At 44.9% G+C, this 19,164-nt stretch overlaps 1 protein-coding gene and 1 pseudogene across 2 annotated transcripts in view; both read right to left on the bottom strand.

The window, feature by feature from the left end:
* Positions 1-19,164, bottom strand: part of LOC134485113 (meiosis regulator and mRNA stability factor 1-like) — a 58,822-nt gene that overhangs the window by 7,308 nt on the left and 32,350 nt on the right. For both annotated transcript variants that reach the window (XM_063280925.1, XM_063280926.1), the window contains 11 exons: positions 18,260-18,438; positions 17,078-17,158; positions 13,288-13,524; positions 13,082-13,201; positions 12,375-12,550; positions 10,451-10,671; positions 9,225-9,367; positions 8,977-9,110; positions 7,347-7,549; positions 6,462-6,689; positions 1,302-1,532 (listed from right to left, as the gene is read on the bottom strand). In XM_063280925.1, coding sequence (XP_063136995.1) covers positions 1,302-1,532; positions 6,462-6,689; positions 7,347-7,549; positions 8,977-9,110; positions 9,225-9,367; positions 10,451-10,671; positions 12,375-12,550; positions 13,082-13,201; positions 13,288-13,524; positions 17,078-17,158; positions 18,260-18,438 — 1,953 coding nt within the window. The remainder of the gene's footprint in view (positions 1-1,301; positions 1,533-6,461; positions 6,690-7,346; positions 7,550-8,976; positions 9,111-9,224; positions 9,368-10,450; positions 10,672-12,374; positions 12,551-13,081; positions 13,202-13,287; positions 13,525-17,077; positions 17,159-18,259; positions 18,439-19,164) is intronic.
* On the bottom strand, positions 2,242-2,722 carry Uqcrb-ps1 (ubiquinol-cytochrome c reductase binding protein, pseudogene 1; annotated as a pseudogene).

The raw sequence follows: 19,164 nt of genomic DNA, 5'->3' as shown, positions 1-19,164 counted from the left end.
AAGATTTAAACTGAAGGATCGCCCATTCAGAGCCGGCCCCACGTGTGGCCCACACATATACAGCCACCAAACTAGATAAGATGGATGAAGCAAAGAAGCGCAGGCCGATAGGAGCCGGATGTAGATCTCTCCTGAGAGACACAGTCAGAATACAGCAAACATAGAGGCGAATGCCAGCAGCAAACCACTGAACTGAGAATAGGACCCCCGTTGAAGGAATCAGAGAAAGAACTGGAAGAGCTTGAAGGGGCTCAAGACCCCATATGTACAACAATGCCAAGCAACCAGAGCTTCCAGGGACTAAGCCACTACCTAAAGACTATACATGGACTGACCCTGGACTCTGACCTCATAGGTAGCAATGAATATCCTAGTAAGAGCACCAGTGGAAGGGGAAGCCCTGGGTCCTGCTAAGACTGAACCCCCAGTGAACGTGATTGTTGGGGGGAGGGTGGTAATGGGGGGGAGGATGGGGAGGGGAACACCCATATAGAATTGGAGGGGGAGGGGTTGGGGGATGTTGGCATGGAAACCAGGAAAGGGAATAGCATTTGAAATGTAAATAAGAAATATCCAATTTAATAGAGATGGGAGGGAAAAGCAATAATCTTTAAAAATCTGCAGTTATCTCCTTTTTCAGGGTTAATTGACACCTAAAATTTTTTATCTTTTAATATTGTGTGTGCATGTGTGCTATGTATATACAGCTTCAAATGCCTCAGCAAGTGTACAAAGACAGCCACTCCTGGAAACTGATTTCCACGCACTTGCTACTGTGTGCGCGTTCGCAGGCACACGCACACAAACACACACCAGCACTTAAAGGAAAAGGGGAATGGAGAGAGATAGCTCAGCAGTTAACACTTGCTGCTCTTGAAAAGAACCTGGGTTCAATTCCCAGCACCTAAGTGATGAACCACCATTTGTAACGTAGCTCCAGTTCCCTGAGCTCTAAAGCCTTCTTTCCTTCTCAGTTCTGAGGGCACTAGGCACACATTTGATGCATGTATATGAATGCAAACAAGACACTTATACACATAAAATAATCTAACAGTAAATAATACATTTTTTTAAAAAAGAAAAAAAGGAGATTATGAATTTGAGAGAGAGCACATGGGAGGGGTTAAGGAGAGGAAATGGGAGAGAGATCGTATTTTAATTCAAAAAGATAAAAGCAAAAGAGGAAGAAAAACAGCCAGCCATTTGTAAGAGCTCTGGTGCCGCTCCAGCTCTGCACACACTAAGGTAGACCTAACCGAACTCGGGGCTGAGAAGCTTCTGATATGGACTCACACACATACCTCTACTAAAGAAGGCAGACTCTTCAGTAGCTCAGTCAAAGCCATGAATCCATAGTCACAGGGGTTGAGAGGAGTACTGTGAGTGGCTTCATAATGTCTCTTGAGCTCATCTACGGGAAGATAAGCATCTCCTTCCCAAGACATCAACAACAACAGCAACTGAACAGTGAGAGGCCGCAAAGACTTCCGGTTGACCAGTTGGATTTGTTTGCCAGACTCCGTATCAGCGACCTACAGAAAGGAGAATTCAAATCCAATTCAGATCGTCTCATTCAGGCTAAGGAGACCAATAGAGGAACTCACGCACACGCAGCAGTGCGTTTCTTGTTGATAGCAGACCAACACGTGGAAAGACACTAGAGCAGAAATTGTTTTCACCCTCCCTACAGCCCATAAGCCCAGACTCCACCTACTCATCTTAAAGAAATTTGGAAGACACTGCCATGGTTCTCTCTACTTCTGTGTTCTCCCTTCCTTGCTGCTTTCCCCGAAGGCAGAGGGACAGCAGGCCAGCTGGTGTGTCGTGGCTAAGCTAGTGGACACAGGGAAAGTTGCATTTTGTCTAGGTAGCCAAGAATAACCCTGAACTCAAGATCCTCCTTGTTTCTACCTCCCATGTGCCAGAACCACAGATGTGCACCACCACATCTGATTTGTGCAGCACAGGGAATTGAGCCGAAGGCTTAGTGTATGCTGAGCAAGCATTCAACCAACTGATCCACATCCCTCCCTAGTCCTGGCTTACCACCTTCCTGTCTACCTGAAATTCCCCCACCTGCACCACTAACGTCTTGGCCTGTGGATACTGGGGAGACCTGAACCTGTTATATATACCATGGCCTTTCAATCCCTCAACTTCTAATTGATTACACTACAGACACTTCTCCAGAGAGACACATTCCAGGCTCTGTCTTTACCCACTTCTTTTTTTTTTTTTTTTAACGGTTATAATAGGCATTTATTTAAAGTGAGGCATGTGTAGAGCAAATGATTCTTAAGTTGTGATTCAGGTTGAAACAATGTCATAAAATAGGGTGAGACCAGGCGCACCCACAGATCTTAACTACAGGATCACTTCTTCGCCCACTCTTCTCTCTCCTTTCTTTCCCGAATAACCTCTTTCAGATAGGGTTCAAGGTAGAATTTGTCCTCCTCATATTTTGTCCACTGATCCTTAGGCAAGATCTGATGCCTCATAGACAGGTCTAGGGCTCTCTTAATTCGAAACATTCTGTCATTATAAAGGTTCTCAGGCAGCCTTCTTATGGCTTCTTTTACATCTTCAGTTTCATGCATTGTGTCATCTCGCATTAACCCCAGTTTATTGAAGCCCGCTGCATTATAATACCACTTCCGGAAACCATCCAGCCACTTGCTTGATGCTGCAACTGCAGGTCGGCCCGCCATTTTGACCTAAGAGTCCTTTACCCACTTCTAAAGTGCACATTCTCACACATCATAGGGTGTCTGGGGTAGACATGGAATGGAAGACAGAAGCGATTCACTAATCATCCCTTCTCACTCTTTGTTAAGGAATGTAATCCACTGCCCTTAATTTCTCCCTTATTGTTAAGAAAAGGGCTGGAGAGATGGTTCGTTGGTTAGGAGCACTGGCTACTCTCCAGAGGATCAGGGTTCAATTCCCAGCATGGCAGATCACAATCATTTGTAACTCCAGTCCCAAAGGACCCAATGCCCTCTCTTCTGGCTTCCATGTGTTGTGGTTTGCCTTGGAGTTCTCTCTGAATTTGTAAAATAAAGGCAAGAGCTCGAGATTTGGGCAGAGGGAGGTGTCGGGAGCCAGAGGGGAGGAGTCATGAGGGGGAGGAGTCATGAGGGGGAGGAGTCATTAGGGGGAGGAGTCAGGAGGGGGAGGGGTCAGGGGAGGAGAAAGGAAAGAATCGAGGAGAGAGTCGTCGTGGGAGAAGGAGAAGCTGGAGACCTGGCAAATAAAAGGTGCAAGGGATGAGGGATTTGGGAGCTAGGAATAGGACAGTGTAGGGTGGATCTGCCCAATCTAGACGCTAGATTGTTTTCATATTAATTGAGTTGCGTTTTCTTTGTACGGGCCGATTCCGGTTGGAGAGGAAACTGCAACAAACTGCAACACCATGGGTACTGCATACATGTGGTGCACAGAAATACATGCAAGAAAAACACCCATATACATTAAAAAGTAATAAATAAATAAATAAATAAATAAATAACTATTCTTTGAAAACAGTTAATTCCGCTGGGCAGGATGAAGACCTAGCTAAGTGATAGGTGGGTTTATCATAAAACAATGTACTTTTCCTTTCCAGAATTTCCAACCCCAACCCATAAGCCAACAATGAGGCTCAGTTGCGTCTGCCCATCCTTCGGAGTCCTGATTTGGAAAATCCTAACTATTCCTTTTTCTTCTGTCTTTTCTTCCAGATAGGCCCGAGCCTAAGCATGTGCTCCCTCGTACTTTGTGCTTCCTTACATTTTCTGTAAAACTTCCCTCCCCACCAAGTGGCTTACCTCTGTGCCAGCTTCCCAAATGGCATGGCCGGCCCCCAACTCCTCCGTCATCCCCTTTCTCCAATCAGTGCTCTTCAAGGCACTGGAAGATGTACAGTCCGCCAGTCTGGGGACTTTTTCTTTAAAACTCTAAGTGACCTCCAGCTTCTATTTTGAATCTATTCTTGTTTTTGTCCATGAGACTGAGAACCCCAAGAGGCAACTCAGACTTCCCATTTCTCGCATAGCAATGAGGGCTCGGCCAGGACTCCTTAGGACACCTGGTGACACTCCTTGCTGCCTTTTGATTACATAAAGAGAGGAGAGGATGGATCTGTTCCTGCACCCCCTAGACAAGAGCTACTGTCTCCCCATCTTCTTCCAGGTGTCACACAACTCCTTTCCTCATGAACTTCTGCTTCTCCCCACACCCAGTACTGAGGACTGAAAGCTGGGCTTTGCAAGCTGGGCGAACTCTCTACTATTGAGCTTAACCCTAGTCTTTCTATTTTTATTTTTTTAAAGTTGGAGATAGGGTCTTGTTCAGTTGCTCAGGCTGGCCTTAAATTTCAAGTTTTCCTGCTTCAGCCTCCTTAGGCCCTGGGATTATAGGCCAGCCCTCTGTTACTCACTTTTCTGCCCATCTTAGCACTAAGGGGACACTAGTTCACTGGCACTCCTGTCAATAATTTAAGTTCTTCTGCCCCTTACGTCCCTTCCACTGTAGTCATCTGGCCAGCTGCCACCATGAACCCAGCCATCAGCTTCTGGACCTACAGCCAGATGACACACTCCTCCCTACCATTCATTTGTGGTGAGCACCAGCTTCCCAAGCGCACAGTGTCTTCCACGTCCCTGACTCCACAGTGTCACACTTTCTCTGGGCTCTCCTAGCCTAAGTTCTGATCCCTCTCCTCTTTTAACAGTCACCTTCCCTCGCTGAGGTCTTGTCTTTTACTGACTGTTGTAAAGAGTCTGCAGTAGCCCTGTGACCTGGTCCCAGGTTGACGGTGATTGGTAAATAAAGATGCCAATAGCTGGGCAGAAGAGGCACAAGTGGGGTTTGGGTTTCACGGGCTTGGAGAGAGAGGACCAGGAGGAGGGAGAGGGAGAGCTCTCATGGAAAAGGAAAACATGCAGGAGGGAGAAAGTGAGCTGCCGTGGGCTGAGGGCTGCCCAACCGGAGTTAAGAGCAGCCCAGGTGGAACACGGTGAACAGTGAGTGATAACCTGGGGTTATTGACAGGAAGGGAGATTCTAACAACAAGGAGGGGAGGCAGCTGCACAGCTGTTGGGCTGCCTAAGGCTATTGAAAAGTCCAAAGGCTGGGTGTTTCATCCAGGAACATAAATGGTATAAGGGAGATAAGAAATCCAGTACCAGGATTTACTACTTTTTCTACTACATTAACCTTCCACTTGATGGTAACGCAGCATCCTTTTCCTGGTGACCATTTAGTTCCTGGAGCCAGATTTCTTTTTATCAGATCCCATCCAACAGTCCCAGTTCCTGTGAAAGATTAAGGCAGTCCCTCCTCATGGCTCACCTCCCATCTCCTCCTCAGACTACTCCACAAGTGCTTCTTGCCTGTGTCTGCTCACGGCTCAAGTCATTGTTCTTTGGAACTTGTAAACCTACCCAATTGCAGTACCTGGACACCATCCCCCCGTGATTAGCTGTGGCTCTCTCCCACTTCCCCTCGCAAGCAAGCGAGCCAAAAGCTGCGGCAAATCCTGCTGCCGCTTTGCCTTGACTCTTCCTTGTTCGGTCTCCTCTAAGTGCTGTTCTCAGCAGCAAGACAGTCCCCTCCAGCTACCTAAGTCTCATGGAATGCCCCTGGTCACTCCCTTCCTATCTCCTGTAATGGTTCCCCCTCTAACCTGTCAGATTCCTTCCGTGCCTCTGACTGATGATGCACCACTTCCTGCTTCTCCCTTTCCAGTTTTTCCTCCTGGCAGTTTTTCCCCAGTCCTGTGCTGTAGACCTGCAGATGTTCTGGAAACCATGCAGCTGTCCTACCTATACGTGGGAGGGTCAGATTGGCATGGAAGGGCAGAGATGAGGAAGGTGCCCTCTAAAGGGGCTTTGCCAGGCTGGAGAGATGGCTCAGTGGTTAGAGCACTGACTGATCTTCCAGAGGTCCTGAGTTCAAATCCCAGCAACCACATGGTGGCTCACAACCATCTGTAATGAGACCTGATGCCCTCTTCTAGTGTGTCTGAAGACAGCTACAGTGTACTCACATACATAAAATAAAAAAGTAAATCTTTAAAGGGGCTTTGCCAACCACAAGGCCAATTTTGAGCTTGTGCTTGTTCTCGAGATGACTTCTAAATGAGTCAGGAAGCATGGAAGATACATGATAAAACCTCCCCAGGACCTTGTAGACAAAGAACTCTCTGGAAGGCTTACACTTCAGGCCAGCATGGCAGAGGTTATTCTACCCGAGTCTATGTTCCTAGGATAAAATGCAGATCAGAAAGATACAAAGGAAGACTATAGATCTAAAGTGCCAAAACTAAGCCACTTCCTAGTACCTATTAAGGTTTCAATGACGCCCGGCTATGAAGTATCAGCAAGCCCCACAGGGTACACACATCCGAAATGCTGTAGAGTACACACAGCACCTCCCACACACCATGCCACAGCCGTATCCATAAAAGGACACTGGCTTACCTTTACGACATGGCAGAGCTTCTGTGTCAAAGCTGAGACTGAACTGACATCATAGTCTTGGAGACGAAACGTATAACCAAAAGTTTTCGCATATTCTGTGAACAGGTCTGTCATCATGAGGCAGTTACCCTTTTGGGACCGCAAAAGCTTAACAAACTGGGCGGCTAGAGCTTTGAATCGCTCCCCTTCAGTCAAAGTCAGGATTTTCTCTTCTCCACATTCCAACACCTTAGAAACACAGAGGGCAGAAAGAGAGGTTTAAACACACGATTGCATGTAGAGTTAGGTGATGTGGAACACTGCACATTGCTCGCTTAAGACAGGAATGTGTTATAAAGCCACACTTTGGCAAAATCAAAGAGCTCTTCCTTCAGAATTCAAACACACATGTAAGACATTCTTTTTCCTGGCAGTAAACTCTGTTATGTATGTTGTATAACAACAAAAAGGTTTTAACATTTTTGGAGTCGAAGATAATGTTAATAAAACTAATAGAAATCCAGCCCTGCTTGGGGAAGAGCTCAGTATGAACATTCCCACTCCACTCTAAGGCAGTTTGGGAAGCACAGTGCTGCTAGAAAATATCCAGTTTAGTATTTAAACCGTCTCATCCTATTTTCGGTAATTACTCTCACACAAGCTGAAGATTAATTTTGATTATTCTTGCCGTTTAACCTAGGCTAGCTTCAATCACAGAATTCCCCAGGCTCTACCTCATGAATTCTGAGATTATAGAACAAATTGCACATTTACCTAAATTTACGAATTAGTTCAACAATACAGTTTTTCTGATGAGGCTATTTCTGATTCATAACTAAAAACAGTTAACATCTCCCTATAGACTGCTCAGAAAAACAGTTAAAGGATTGGACTCTCTTCACTTACTTGTAAAATCTCAGGTATGGCTTCCAAAAGTTCAAGCAACTTGGTAAATCCATAATATGCGAGTTTGCACTGCCGGCCAAAGTGGTGGTGGTAAGAGGGAATGAACTTGTTAAAGGGCATCCGGAAATGGGGCTGGTGACGCAGCAAGTCCACAACGTCTTTGGAGAACTGCTTTGTCCTTTCTATTTCATCCTGAGTTCGTTCTTTAAAAAACAAAGCACCTTATAAATCAGGCACCCACCCGCTCTGTTTAGTACCAACCCTGCAGGGGCTCTATCCGAGTCACAAGAGATCAGCTTTGCCTTGCCCAGTCACACAGCCCACAATAAACTTGGAACTCGCTTCTTGGAGCCAGTGCTCCTCATCCAGGCTAAGGCACAACCCTGGGAAACAAAGGTGCTACTGTGGAAGGTGCAAGACACCCTTGTCATCACCTTCAAGACAGAGACAATTTCTGTAAATCCTGTCCACTACACCTGTGTGAAGAAGATAGACACAGAAGCCTGGGTACCCCAACCAATAAGTGTTATTTCTGTGAAATCAGTAAGTGTTATTTCTGAACACTCACGTATTTTTTTGTTTATTCATTTGATCTCCAGTCAAAGGTTGTCAGCAGAAAGGAGTCATTAGGCATAAAAATTGTAACAAAACAAAAAAGTACTTAAATATTGATCTTCCTATCTGTTAATTTTTAAATTGATTGGAAAAGGACACTATTGTCTGTTTTAACTCTGGAAGCTTGTGACCTTAGGGACACAGAGACCCTCTCCCTGGGAATGGGCAGAATAAGGTGTCTCCCAGACTTAGCTGAACCATAACAAGTAGGAAGACAAATGCCACGTTCCTCTGTGTTTGTTTTCTTCCAAAATATGCACAGTGAAATAATACTCAGAGCTAATAGCTAATCTAATCAGCTCTCATAGACTCTAGAAACATGCACAGAGTTGAGAAGCATTTAACAAAATACTGGTTATGGCTTCTCTCCTTTGAGTAGATTCTTTGCCTGTCTGCCTGCCTGCCTTTTTTTTCTTCGAGACAGGGTTTCTCTGTGTATCCCTGGCTGTCCTGGAACTCACTCTGTAGACTAGACTGGCCTTGAACTCACAGAAATCAGCCTGCCTCTGCCTCCCAAGTGCTGGGTTAAAGACACCCCATAACCAGTGTGCTTTCTTACAGGGCACATGACTTCCCCTCTTCCAAAGAGCACAGGTTTTGTGCACCAGGTAATGTTACAAGCTGCACTTTCAAAGGAACCATTAAGAGCCACGGAAAGAGAGAGAAGAGTGCACCCCACCACCACCAACACACACACACACACACACACACACACACACACACACACACACACAATTAAAACAACTATTCCGTTTAAAAGTAAACGATGACTAAGCTCATGCCACAATCCCAGCACTTAGGAGACAGGTCAGAGTGTTACTACAAGCCTGGGCTACACTGTGAAGTCAGGTCTTAAAAGTACAAACAAGGGGTTGGGGATTTAGCTCAGTGGTAGAGCACTTGCCTAGCAAGCGCAAGGCCCTGGGTTCAGTCCCCAGCTCCGAAAAAAAGAATAAAAAAAAAAAAAAAGTACAAACAATAGCACCACTAAGATAGACAACACTCCTCTATATACCTCTTTTTCGGATACAAATGACCATGTTATCATCTTGTTGGGACAAGCAAATAGTTGTGTCTGGGATCTCTGATATTATATCAATCAAGTCACAAACACCATATTCCGTGACATCCCAGTCCTTTGAGAAACACCTATGTTTTAACATGGGAAATGGGCAAAGAATGAGTAAGTACAATCATTGCCACAGTAACAAGCTTTACAAAAAAACGGCTTTTTTTTTTTTTTAAAGCTTCCCATCAACTCACCAGTGATAAGCCTGTGAGAAATCTCTCACAGTGACCTGCTTGCTGGCCTGGGACTTGAGGAGTTTTAGTAAATCCTGAGTGAAGCGTTTCACCTGGGCCCTGTGAGTGAGGGTCAGCAGACGCTTGGAGCCCATTCCAAGGATCTGAAAATGAAATTTCTAATTACTTATACTATAAAGAACTCAAAAGATACATCAACCTTGTCTCCGTCTTTCTTGCTCTTATCACCTCAGGTCTATCTACCTCAAATATAATGCCTGCAATGTGAAATGGACACAATTTTAGTAAGTGCAGTTAGAAAGAACAATGACCCTGTCTGGTACCAAGATCATTTGTTTGCTTGTTTTCAAAGTGCCTCAAAAGGTCATGAGCACAAAGAGGAAGAGCACATGTTCGGTCTGGATAACTAATTTCATCTCTAAAAGACAGATGAAGTTTCAGGCTTTTTTAAACAAGTAGGAAATTATTAAAACACTGTATTCAGGGAAGTCATAGACAGTCTAGATAGGATCCAATAGACCGTAGCACAGTGACTAATGTCCAACTCCTGAAAGGTAGAGCACTTAACACCCTGGTAGGTACCAACTTTGTAAGTGTGTTATGCTCATAGCAGCCCTGTACACTAATGAGCATCATAAAGAACGCTGCTGGAAGCTTCCAGGGACTAAGCCACTACCCGAAGACTATACATGGACTGACCCCGGGCTCCAACCTCATGGGTAGCAATGAATATCCTAGTATCCAGTGGAAGGGGAAGCCCTTGGTCCTGCTAAGACTGAACCCCCAGTGAACGTGATTGTTGGGGGGAGGGCGGTAATGGGGGGAGGATGGGGAGGGGAACACCCATAGAGAAGGGGAGGGGGGTTAGGGGGATGTTTGCTTGGAAATTGGGAAAGGTAATAACAATTGAAATGTAAATAAGAAATAACCAATTTAATAAAGATGGAGAAAAGGGGGGGGGGAGGACGCTGCTGGAAAGTAGATGTCAGCCCCTAAAGACTAGAAGGAAAATGCCCATGGGCCTCTAAGGAATTCTTTTAGGATGGAAATTTGTAGTCTCTTGAAAACTTGAGTAGGCTCTTGCATTTTGAAACAAGCTCTTACAGGCTGTTTAGCATCAGACTTTCTGAGAGATGAGAACTATTTTGTTTGAGTCTTTAGTTGTAGAGCTGAAGTCACAGAAGAACCCTCCTTTCTTTAAATAGGTAACCCCTTGTATCCTTTACCTGCAACACATGAGGCACAGCTTCTAGTAGTTCAATCAGCTTGGAATAGCCATAGTCTGAAACCCGGCACTGCTTTCCGAAATGGTGATGGTACGAAGGGATGAAGTTACTGATCGGTAGCATGCAGGATGGTTGGTTCTTTAGTAAATCAATGACTTCTCTGCTGAACTGAATCAGCTGAGGATTTGTCACAGGGCTTTTAGAACGAAGAAGCCAGGGGTCTAGGAAAGAAAAGCACCCTGAGGCCTTAGGCACGATTTCCCTCGCTCAAGGACTGTTTCATACACTTAGCTCAGGATCCCTGTGCAGCTGTTTCAAGTTTCAGCTTCTACAGGCAGGCACCACAGAATCACATGACCAGACCCTCTTACTACGGGCAGGCAAACCATTTGCCTTAATTCTCAAAAGGTGTCAAAAAAATAGAAGACCACAGAGCACTCTGGGGTTATGTGAAGGTGAACAAGGGCTCCCCAGACTACACTGGCAATATTTCAAGAATCCATTTGTAATTTACTCATCATATTTCTCCCACAGACACCATATAGATAGGCACCAGGAAGGCGGCCCATGAATTATCCAATAGTGGAGCTGAAATTTTACCCAGAAAGCTATGGGAAACAGTAATCTGGTAACAGGATGGGAAACGGAGGCGGAACCAGATCGATCCACCTACCTCATTACAGCCCTAGAAGGACTGGACCATCCTATGAAGACACATTCACAGCAATATTCCTGCCTGTCTCTTAAATGCTAAAAAAAAGAGGTCTGCACCATCAAGTTTTTAAACACCTGAAAAAAAGCTCTATCAAAAAAAAAAAAAAAAAAAAAAAAAAAAAAAAAAGGTGTTGCAGAGATGGCTCAGTGGTTAAGAGCACAGGCTGCGGGGTTGGGGATTTAGCTCAGTGGTAGAGCACTTGCCTAGCAAGCGCAAAGCCCTGGGTTCGGTCCCCAGCTCCGAAAAAAAGAAAAGAAAAAAAAAAAAAAAAGAGCACAGGCTGCTCTTCCAGAGGACCCAGGTTCACTTCTCAGTACCCACATGGCAGCTCACAACTGTCTGTAACTCCAGTTTCAGAGCTTCTGACGCCCTCACACGGACATTCATGGAGGCAAAACACCAATGAACATAAAATACAAATAAATTATTTTTTTAAAAAAATCCTAAGTAGTGCTAGCATAGTGATAAATGTCCTTAATCTCTGCACTGGGGCAGGGGAGGCTTTCAGCCTTTCAGGATTATGAGTTTAAGACAAGCCTTGATTACATAAGTAAGATACCATCTCTGGTAATAATGATAATGAAGATGATAAAAAAAGCTAAAAAAAAAAATCAGATGAAAATCTTTATGGAGAAGTAGAAGGAAGAAGTTTGTGGACTCAGCACAAGAGGGAGGTTGGGAGCCTCCCGTGGACCTGTGCAGCCTAAGACAGAGAGGAGAAGTCAGGTTTAGGAAGGAGCTTCTGTCCAGGGCTCCCCCGGAGCTGCTGACACAGGCCAGGCTTCCAGTCACCCTTCTACCTTTAAACAGAGGTGCAAGCCTAAGAAGGAAGACACATTGGGGCCAAAGAAAAGGAAGAGAGAGTGAGTGTGTGTGTGTGTGTGTGTGTGTGTGTGTGTGTGTGTGTGTGTGTGTGTGTGTATACACTCATGTATGTGGGAGCTGTTGATCCTGGTATTCAAACTCAGGTTTTCAGACTTCATGGTGGGTGCCTTTACTCTCTGAGCCATCTTGCTGGCCCAATTTTGGCATCTTCAGAAGTCAGGTTCTACCAAGTCCTTAACACATCTGGGAAGTTTTAAGATTAAAGGGGACACTTCGGTGAAAATGGTGCTACTGCTTGAAATCAAAGCCAGAGAGAGCTTCCTCCTGTCCTCCCTGTAGACAGGTGGGAGCTTAGGGCTCAACCTCTGACACTGGCCCACCTACCAGTGTTGGGAGATGGGGGCTTGTTGTGAATCCACTTCACTACTTTGACGCCATTCGGAGCAGTGGCAATGTTCACTCCTGGAATGCAGGTGATGAAGTGCTCTAAGGGGACACCCTTGTGGCTGTCTTGTGTAAATTCTAGGTCACCAAACTCCGCGGCATAGCAATCTGGAAAGCTGAAGGGATGAACGGTTATGTGAGAATAAGGAAAAGGGCAGTGCAGGCAGCTGCAGCAGGCTTTAACCAGTGTATCTGGTGAGAAGTAGCTGCTGTACACATTCTAAGAGCTGTAGACATCCCTGGGCAGTGTTCAGTAGGGAATTAGATAAAGCACTGTGGGTTGTCAAGGCCACCAAATCTCAAAGTTGGCCTTTGTCTGTGGCCCAGAGTGGTTCAATATACTCTAACGATAGAACTCCTTTCCAGCCTTGGCACCTGAACACAGGTGAAATGGTGCACTCTCGGGGCACTTGTGCAGCTTTCAAATTGGAAGCATCTCTCTCCTGCAATGAAGAAACCGTTCTCACTTTGATGTTTGTGAAATCCAACATAAACCCAGGTTCTTGTTGAGATACTAAGTGCATGATCCATTTCTCAAAGGCTCAACCCTAGGACAGAGCCCTCCTTCTACTCCTGGCTTCCATCAGTAGGCAGACTTCAGGAATGACCCTACGAGCACTCTACTCCCAGTGGCTAATGTGGCTCACCTCAGCAAAGGCACAGTGCCCTCGTGGGTCTGCAGGAGACTATGAACTTGAGGTGCGAACACTTTCAAAGAGAGAACCACAAAAGGAACCTTGTAAGAGTCTGGGTCAAACACAAGTTCACTGCAGGAAAGACAGCAAACGGTGAGCGGACTTCTCAGGCGTGGAAAGCATTCCCTGCTCAGACTTTTTGGAGGGCCTTGATGTACCTGAAGTCCTTGTTCGAGCAGTGCTGCTTGCAGACAGGTTCGTGATACTCCAATTGTTCAAAGACAACTAGGCTGCAGTTTGTAGAGGAGCCATCATGAGACTGGGAAGAGCCCAGTGGGTTCTGGTGGGCCTGGCTACTGGGTAAGAGACACACAAGCCGCCCATTTCCCTGTTGACGGATTGCAATCGTGTCTGTTAATTTGTATAAATCAGACACATTTAACTTGTGTCCATACCTAAGAACAGGAAAGAGATCTTGGTTTAGAATGCTTTCCTTTGATTATGTAGGAATACCTGACCAGCTTAAGAAAACACAGAATGGCTTTCCCATCTCTCCAAGAGTAAAATGAAACTATTGACTGAGTTCGCTCACTCACTCTTGAAGCCACATGGCTCCCTGCCAGCTACAACAGTACTACCATTTCATAGCTCCTTCCCATGCCAGTGTCCAAGATGCTCTCAACATGTGTCACCTCCAACCACTGCCCCCTGAAATGTACTCCCTTAGAAACCTGTTCGCACCACACTGACCTCAACTTTGGACCACTGTCCTCTGTACCTGGACTCAAGCCTGACCTGGACCTGCTATAGCTGGAGCATAATGGCCCAGGATGCAGAGAGATTTGAATTCACATGCTGCCTCTACTTCAGCCTTTTATAAACTTAGTTAAGATACACAACCAGCTTGAGTCTCAATTTTGCCAACTTTGAATATTGTGATAACTTGCATCCCATCTGCTAAGTGAAGGCTGAGTATGACTAGGCCTGGGTATTAGTAATTCCTTCCTACCTCTCCAGGTTCTATTCCCAGTGTCCTACAACCATCAAGCTTTTTCTCTACCAACACCAGTCCCCAGAGTCTCCCCACATAGGGAGATATGCGTTCTCCCTGTGCTCTCTTATTCTTAGTCCTAAACTCCTTTAGAGTGAAACTAACTAACCTCTGAGGATTGACATCTATTCAGGCTCTAGCCCCTTCCTCCTTCCAGGCTCTAAGTCCTCAAACCTCACCCCACCATTCCCCAGTGTCTGGCATGTTCTCTTTCCACATACTTTCCTTCTTTACCCTTACCCTCTGGGACCTTGCCAGATTCTTTGGCCTTCCGTCCAGTTCTCCCTCCCTTCCACCTCTTCTGGTTCTACCTGATTCCCTGCCCATCATAAACAATGCCTCTTCATCAAATAGCAGCTTTTACTTTCAGAGTCAACATCTTTCACACGGAGCCTACAAAATAGCACTCCAACTCTCTATATCAAGACTCCAAGGACGCCCTGGAACTTTTATGTCCAAAACCAAGACCGAACACAACCTTCTACTCAACAAACTGCTTCCTGTTTAACTGTCCCACGTTTTACCCTGCCATCTTGCTTCCTACCCAGCACCAGTACTTTAAAAGAAGGACTGTCTTTAAAAATTATTTTTAATGTGTATACATGTTTTGCTTACATGTATGTCTGTGCACCACATGTCTACCTTGAGACCCTAGGAGGTCAGAAAAGGGCATCAGATCCACTGGAGATAGTTATAAGTAGCTGTGAGCCACCATGTGGGTGCTGGGAATTGAATCTGGGTCTACTGCAAGAGCAGCCAGTGCTCCTCCTAACTGCTGAGCCATCTCTCTAGTTTAGTGGTTCTCAACCTTAATGCTGTGACCCTTTAATACATACATTCCTCATGTTGTAGTGACCCCAACCCGTAAGATTATTTTTGTTACTACTTCATAACTGTAATCTCGCTACTGTTATGAATTGCAATGTAAATATCTGATATGCAGGATATCTGGTATGTTACCCCTGTGAAAGGGTCATTCAACCCCCAAAGAGGTCACTACATACAGGTTGAGAAGAAATTTTTGAGAGATGGCTCAGCAGTTAGGAGTATAGAGCAAGCTCACAAATGCCATTGGAAGAGTAATAAACTACTATGCAAAACAAAATAAGGAAGACTTAGCTTTGGAAGCTATGGTGATCTGAGAGAAAACGGTCCCCATAAGCTCTTACCAAGTGGTACTATTCAGAAGTGTGGCCCTGTTGAAGGAGGTGTAGCCTTGTGAGAGTAAGTACATCAGTGGGGCTAGGCTTTGAGGTTTCAGATGCTCAAACCAGACACACACACACACACACACACACACACTCTCTCTCTCTCTCTCTCTCTCTCTCTCTCTCTCTCTCTCTCTGTGTGTGTGTGTGTGTGTGTGTGTGTGTGTGTCTTCTTGTAATCTGGATGTAAAACTCTCAATGACAACAATGAACAAAACAAGCTCCAATTAAATGTTTTCTTTTTTAAGAGCCGCCATAGTCACGGTATCTCTTCACAGTAATAGAAACCCTACCTAGACAGAAGTTGCTAAGCAGAATAAAGGGATTGGTGACCTCAGGGCAAGACCCTCACCCAGTTAAACTTCCACTTTGTGAAAAGAAACTAAAAGGTAAAAAGGAACTAAAGAAAACTTACAGACTGGCATTTAATCCCAGCACTCAAGGCAGAGGCTGGTTGATCTTTGAGTTGGAGGTTAGCTTGGTCTACAGAGTGAGTTCCCGGAAGCTAGGCTTAGGAAGAAAGAAATCATTGAAAACTGAAAGCTGGTGAAAATGTAATTGAATAAGGGGACCATATTCCAGGCCCAAGAAGCAGCAGAATTTGGCAGCTTTGGCCACATGGTTCTGAGTTAGACTCAAGGATAGAAGAAAGTTCTTGCCAAGACTAAGGAACACAACAAAAGCCAAGCATATGTCAGAGGAGTGTCTCTGCATGAAGGCATAAAAATGCCATTGTATGAAGCTGACACCCGGATTGCATGGAGACCCCAAAATATTGGAGATGCCAAAGCCATGAGATACTTTCTGAGGAAACCTGCTAAGAGTGGGTGGAACCAGCCCAAGAGAAAGAAGTGTACTGCAGTCAACAAAGCTGAAAGAAGTTGGAGATCTGAAGAATGTTTTGACATCAGACGTGGGTCAGGGGAGTTTGGAGTTTGCCTGGCTGGTTTTCAGTCTTGCCTTGGTGCAGTATTTCCTCATTATATCCTATTCCTCCCTTTTGGAATAGCAAGGTATAGTCTGTGCCACTGTATGTTAGAAGCATGTGACCTGCCTTTTAACTTGATTTTCCAGATTACAGTTAAAAGAGATTGCCATGAGTATCAGAGACTTTGAACAGTGGAGTATTGAGATTGTGAAAGACTGGGGACTTTTGAGGTTGGAGTAAATGCATTTTGCATTACAATATGGCTACAAGTCTATGGGGTGGGCAGGGAGTAGAATGTAGTGGTTTAAATGAAAATGGCCCTTATATATGTCCTTGTTGGAATAGGTGTGGCCTTGTCAGAAAGAGGTGTGTCAACTAAGGGTAGACTTCAAGGTTTCAGAATCTCAAGCCATGTCCAATGTCTATCTTCCTGCGGCCCAGGTACTCAGATGTAGAACTCTCAGCTACCTCTCTCTAGCATCATGTCTGCCTGCATGCAACCATGATGACAAGAGACTAAACTTCTGAAACTGTAAGCCAGCCCTAATTTAATGTTTTCCTTTAGAAGATCGGCCATTGTCACGGTGTCTCCTCTCAGCAAGAACACCCTAACCACAACAGGAACTTAAGTCTAAATTTTCTTAAAAAAAAAAAAAAGTTGTTAAAAAAATGTTAGATTCAAATTTCCAGTCTAAACAGCACAATCTGCTTTTCATTCCCTAGTGAGAAGCGCCCGCCTTAAGGGCGAGCATGGCAGCTTTTTTGCACGGAAGTTACCGGTCACTCGTGCATCAGCAGAACAATAAGTGGAACTTACTTACTTCTTTTCATAGATGTCTATGAATTTAAAGAGATTCAAACAACAGGCAGGAGCGTCCTGAAGAATAGATATTGTTTCTGTACTGTGGGACAAAATCCATGAGTTAGAGAACAGGCCACTCCCAGATATTACAAAGTATATTTTTTAAAGATTCATGAAATTAACACAATGCCAAGCAAAGTAAACTTACTAGTTCCTAGATGTTACAGTTTACTTTTCAGAAAAGTTAAAAGGAAAACCAAGAGGATTTTTGGGACAAGCCATGGAAAATGATCAATTCGTTCCCTGGGATTCCCTGGGACTCAGGAACGCCATGTCCCACATCTGTGTAGCAGAAAACCGTGGGCTGCCCTAAGGACAGGGGACATACACACTGGGTTTTTAACTCAAAGCGAAGGTAGAATAGCTTGAATTATCTCTTGCCGTGTGTGGCTTATGTGTTAGATGGATGGGACGGGAATTTCTGCGTGTGAGTAGACGTGCAACTGGACATAGTGTCATCTCCATGACCCTTTACAAAAAAGGTACTAAAAAGACTCAAAGACAAACAAAAAGCCCAACCCATAAAGGTGATTAGCCAGGAACCACAGAATTAGCGGTTTTGCTCCATTTCTCTTCTTTCCCCAAACACTGCAAAAACCTGATTACTTTTATTCTAAGAAACAATAACAACAAACAAAAAATACCCACGACTTTAAATACTAGCCACGTCCAAATCACAGCGAAGACCCCTGATCTTCCAAAGCTCAGAGTGAATCTTCTTTCACTCGCTCCTCAAAGCAGCATGAGGACCTGCTATTCAGAGTTGCAAGAGCTTTCCCTGACTCGGCCAGCAGAAAGACTCTGCACTGGGATTCCGAGGCCGGACTGTTGTATACCTTTCAGGACTCTGTGCTTTACTGTAGAGGTCTGCGAGTCTTAGAACCTGTTCTGGGTATGCAGCCTGCTACTTCACTCCCAAGGGCCCGCCAAGTGCGAGCTGTGTTTGGCTTTTGCTTAACGACTGGAACAGGAGCCGGGGGGCAGATTTCAAACCCTATCAATTCACAGTAACCATACATTGCATATTGCAATCTAGGAGGAATGGAAATGTGATTTAAAAAATCTATTTTTATTATTTTCAAACCATCTGAAGGTCAAGTTGTTATGTCCTGAAGTGTGTGACTAGGGTGTTGGTTTTTACCGGAGTAAAGCGAGTGACTTGTTGGCAGCTCCTGTGGAGAGAGAGACCAGGATCTTCTTGCTGCCGATTTTGTGCCTGTGAAGGCTGTTCATGGCGCAGATTGCATCATGCAGGCTTCTCATCTGCACGAAGGCCTTGAGCTGGTAATCAGTGTGGGGACTGAGCTCAACACTCTTCACCTGCAGCAGGACAAAATAGAACAGCACTGCCAGTATCTACCTCGAGCCTGTCGACTTCGAAAGTTAAAGTGAACTGTTGGGAAATGTGTTAGCAGACGTCAAGGCTTGCACAAGGTTAACTTGTCTGAATGAGATATTGCAGGTGACAAAATGAAAGAGGTCTTCAAAGAAGCTCTCCTGGCCAGTTTGCCTTTTTGCTCTGGTACATACCGTTCTCAGAGGCAGACTCAGGGAGTTTCTCCAACGCTGCAAAACATCAGGTCTATAAAAGGGGTTTGTTTGCTTGTTTGCTTGTTTGTTTTGTAAGTAAGCTGGATACATTGAGATGTAGCCAACAGTATTTTAGACCGGTGGATCTCCACCTGCAGGTCAAGACTCCTTTGGTAGTTAAACAACCCTGTCACAGGAGTGTCATATCAGATGTTCTACAGATCAGATATTTACATTATGATTCATAACAGTAGCAAAATTAGTTACAAAGTAGCAATGAAATGATTTTAGGGTTGGGAATCACCACAACATGAGGAACTGCATTAAAGGGCCAGCCTTAAGAAGATTGAGAACCACTTTAGGCTTTCTGTATTTCTGTATGTAGCTCGAAGTAAGCCCCTCTACCTATGACAGGCCCTTCTCATGGCTAGTTTTACTTTCTGTGGGGTGATGTCATAAAGACTATGTGTTCTATATTTCTTTTTTGTTTAAAGATAGGAGTACACTGTCGCTGTC

This window comes from Rattus norvegicus, chromosome 1 (genome assembly GCF_036323735.1).
Source record: "Rattus norvegicus strain BN/NHsdMcwi chromosome 1, GRCr8, whole genome shotgun sequence".
Lineage (NCBI taxonomy): Eukaryota > Metazoa > Chordata > Mammalia > Rodentia > Muridae > Rattus > Rattus norvegicus.
The sequence above is the reverse complement of the archived record's forward strand: the minus strand, read 5'-3'. Positions and strand labels throughout refer to the sequence as shown.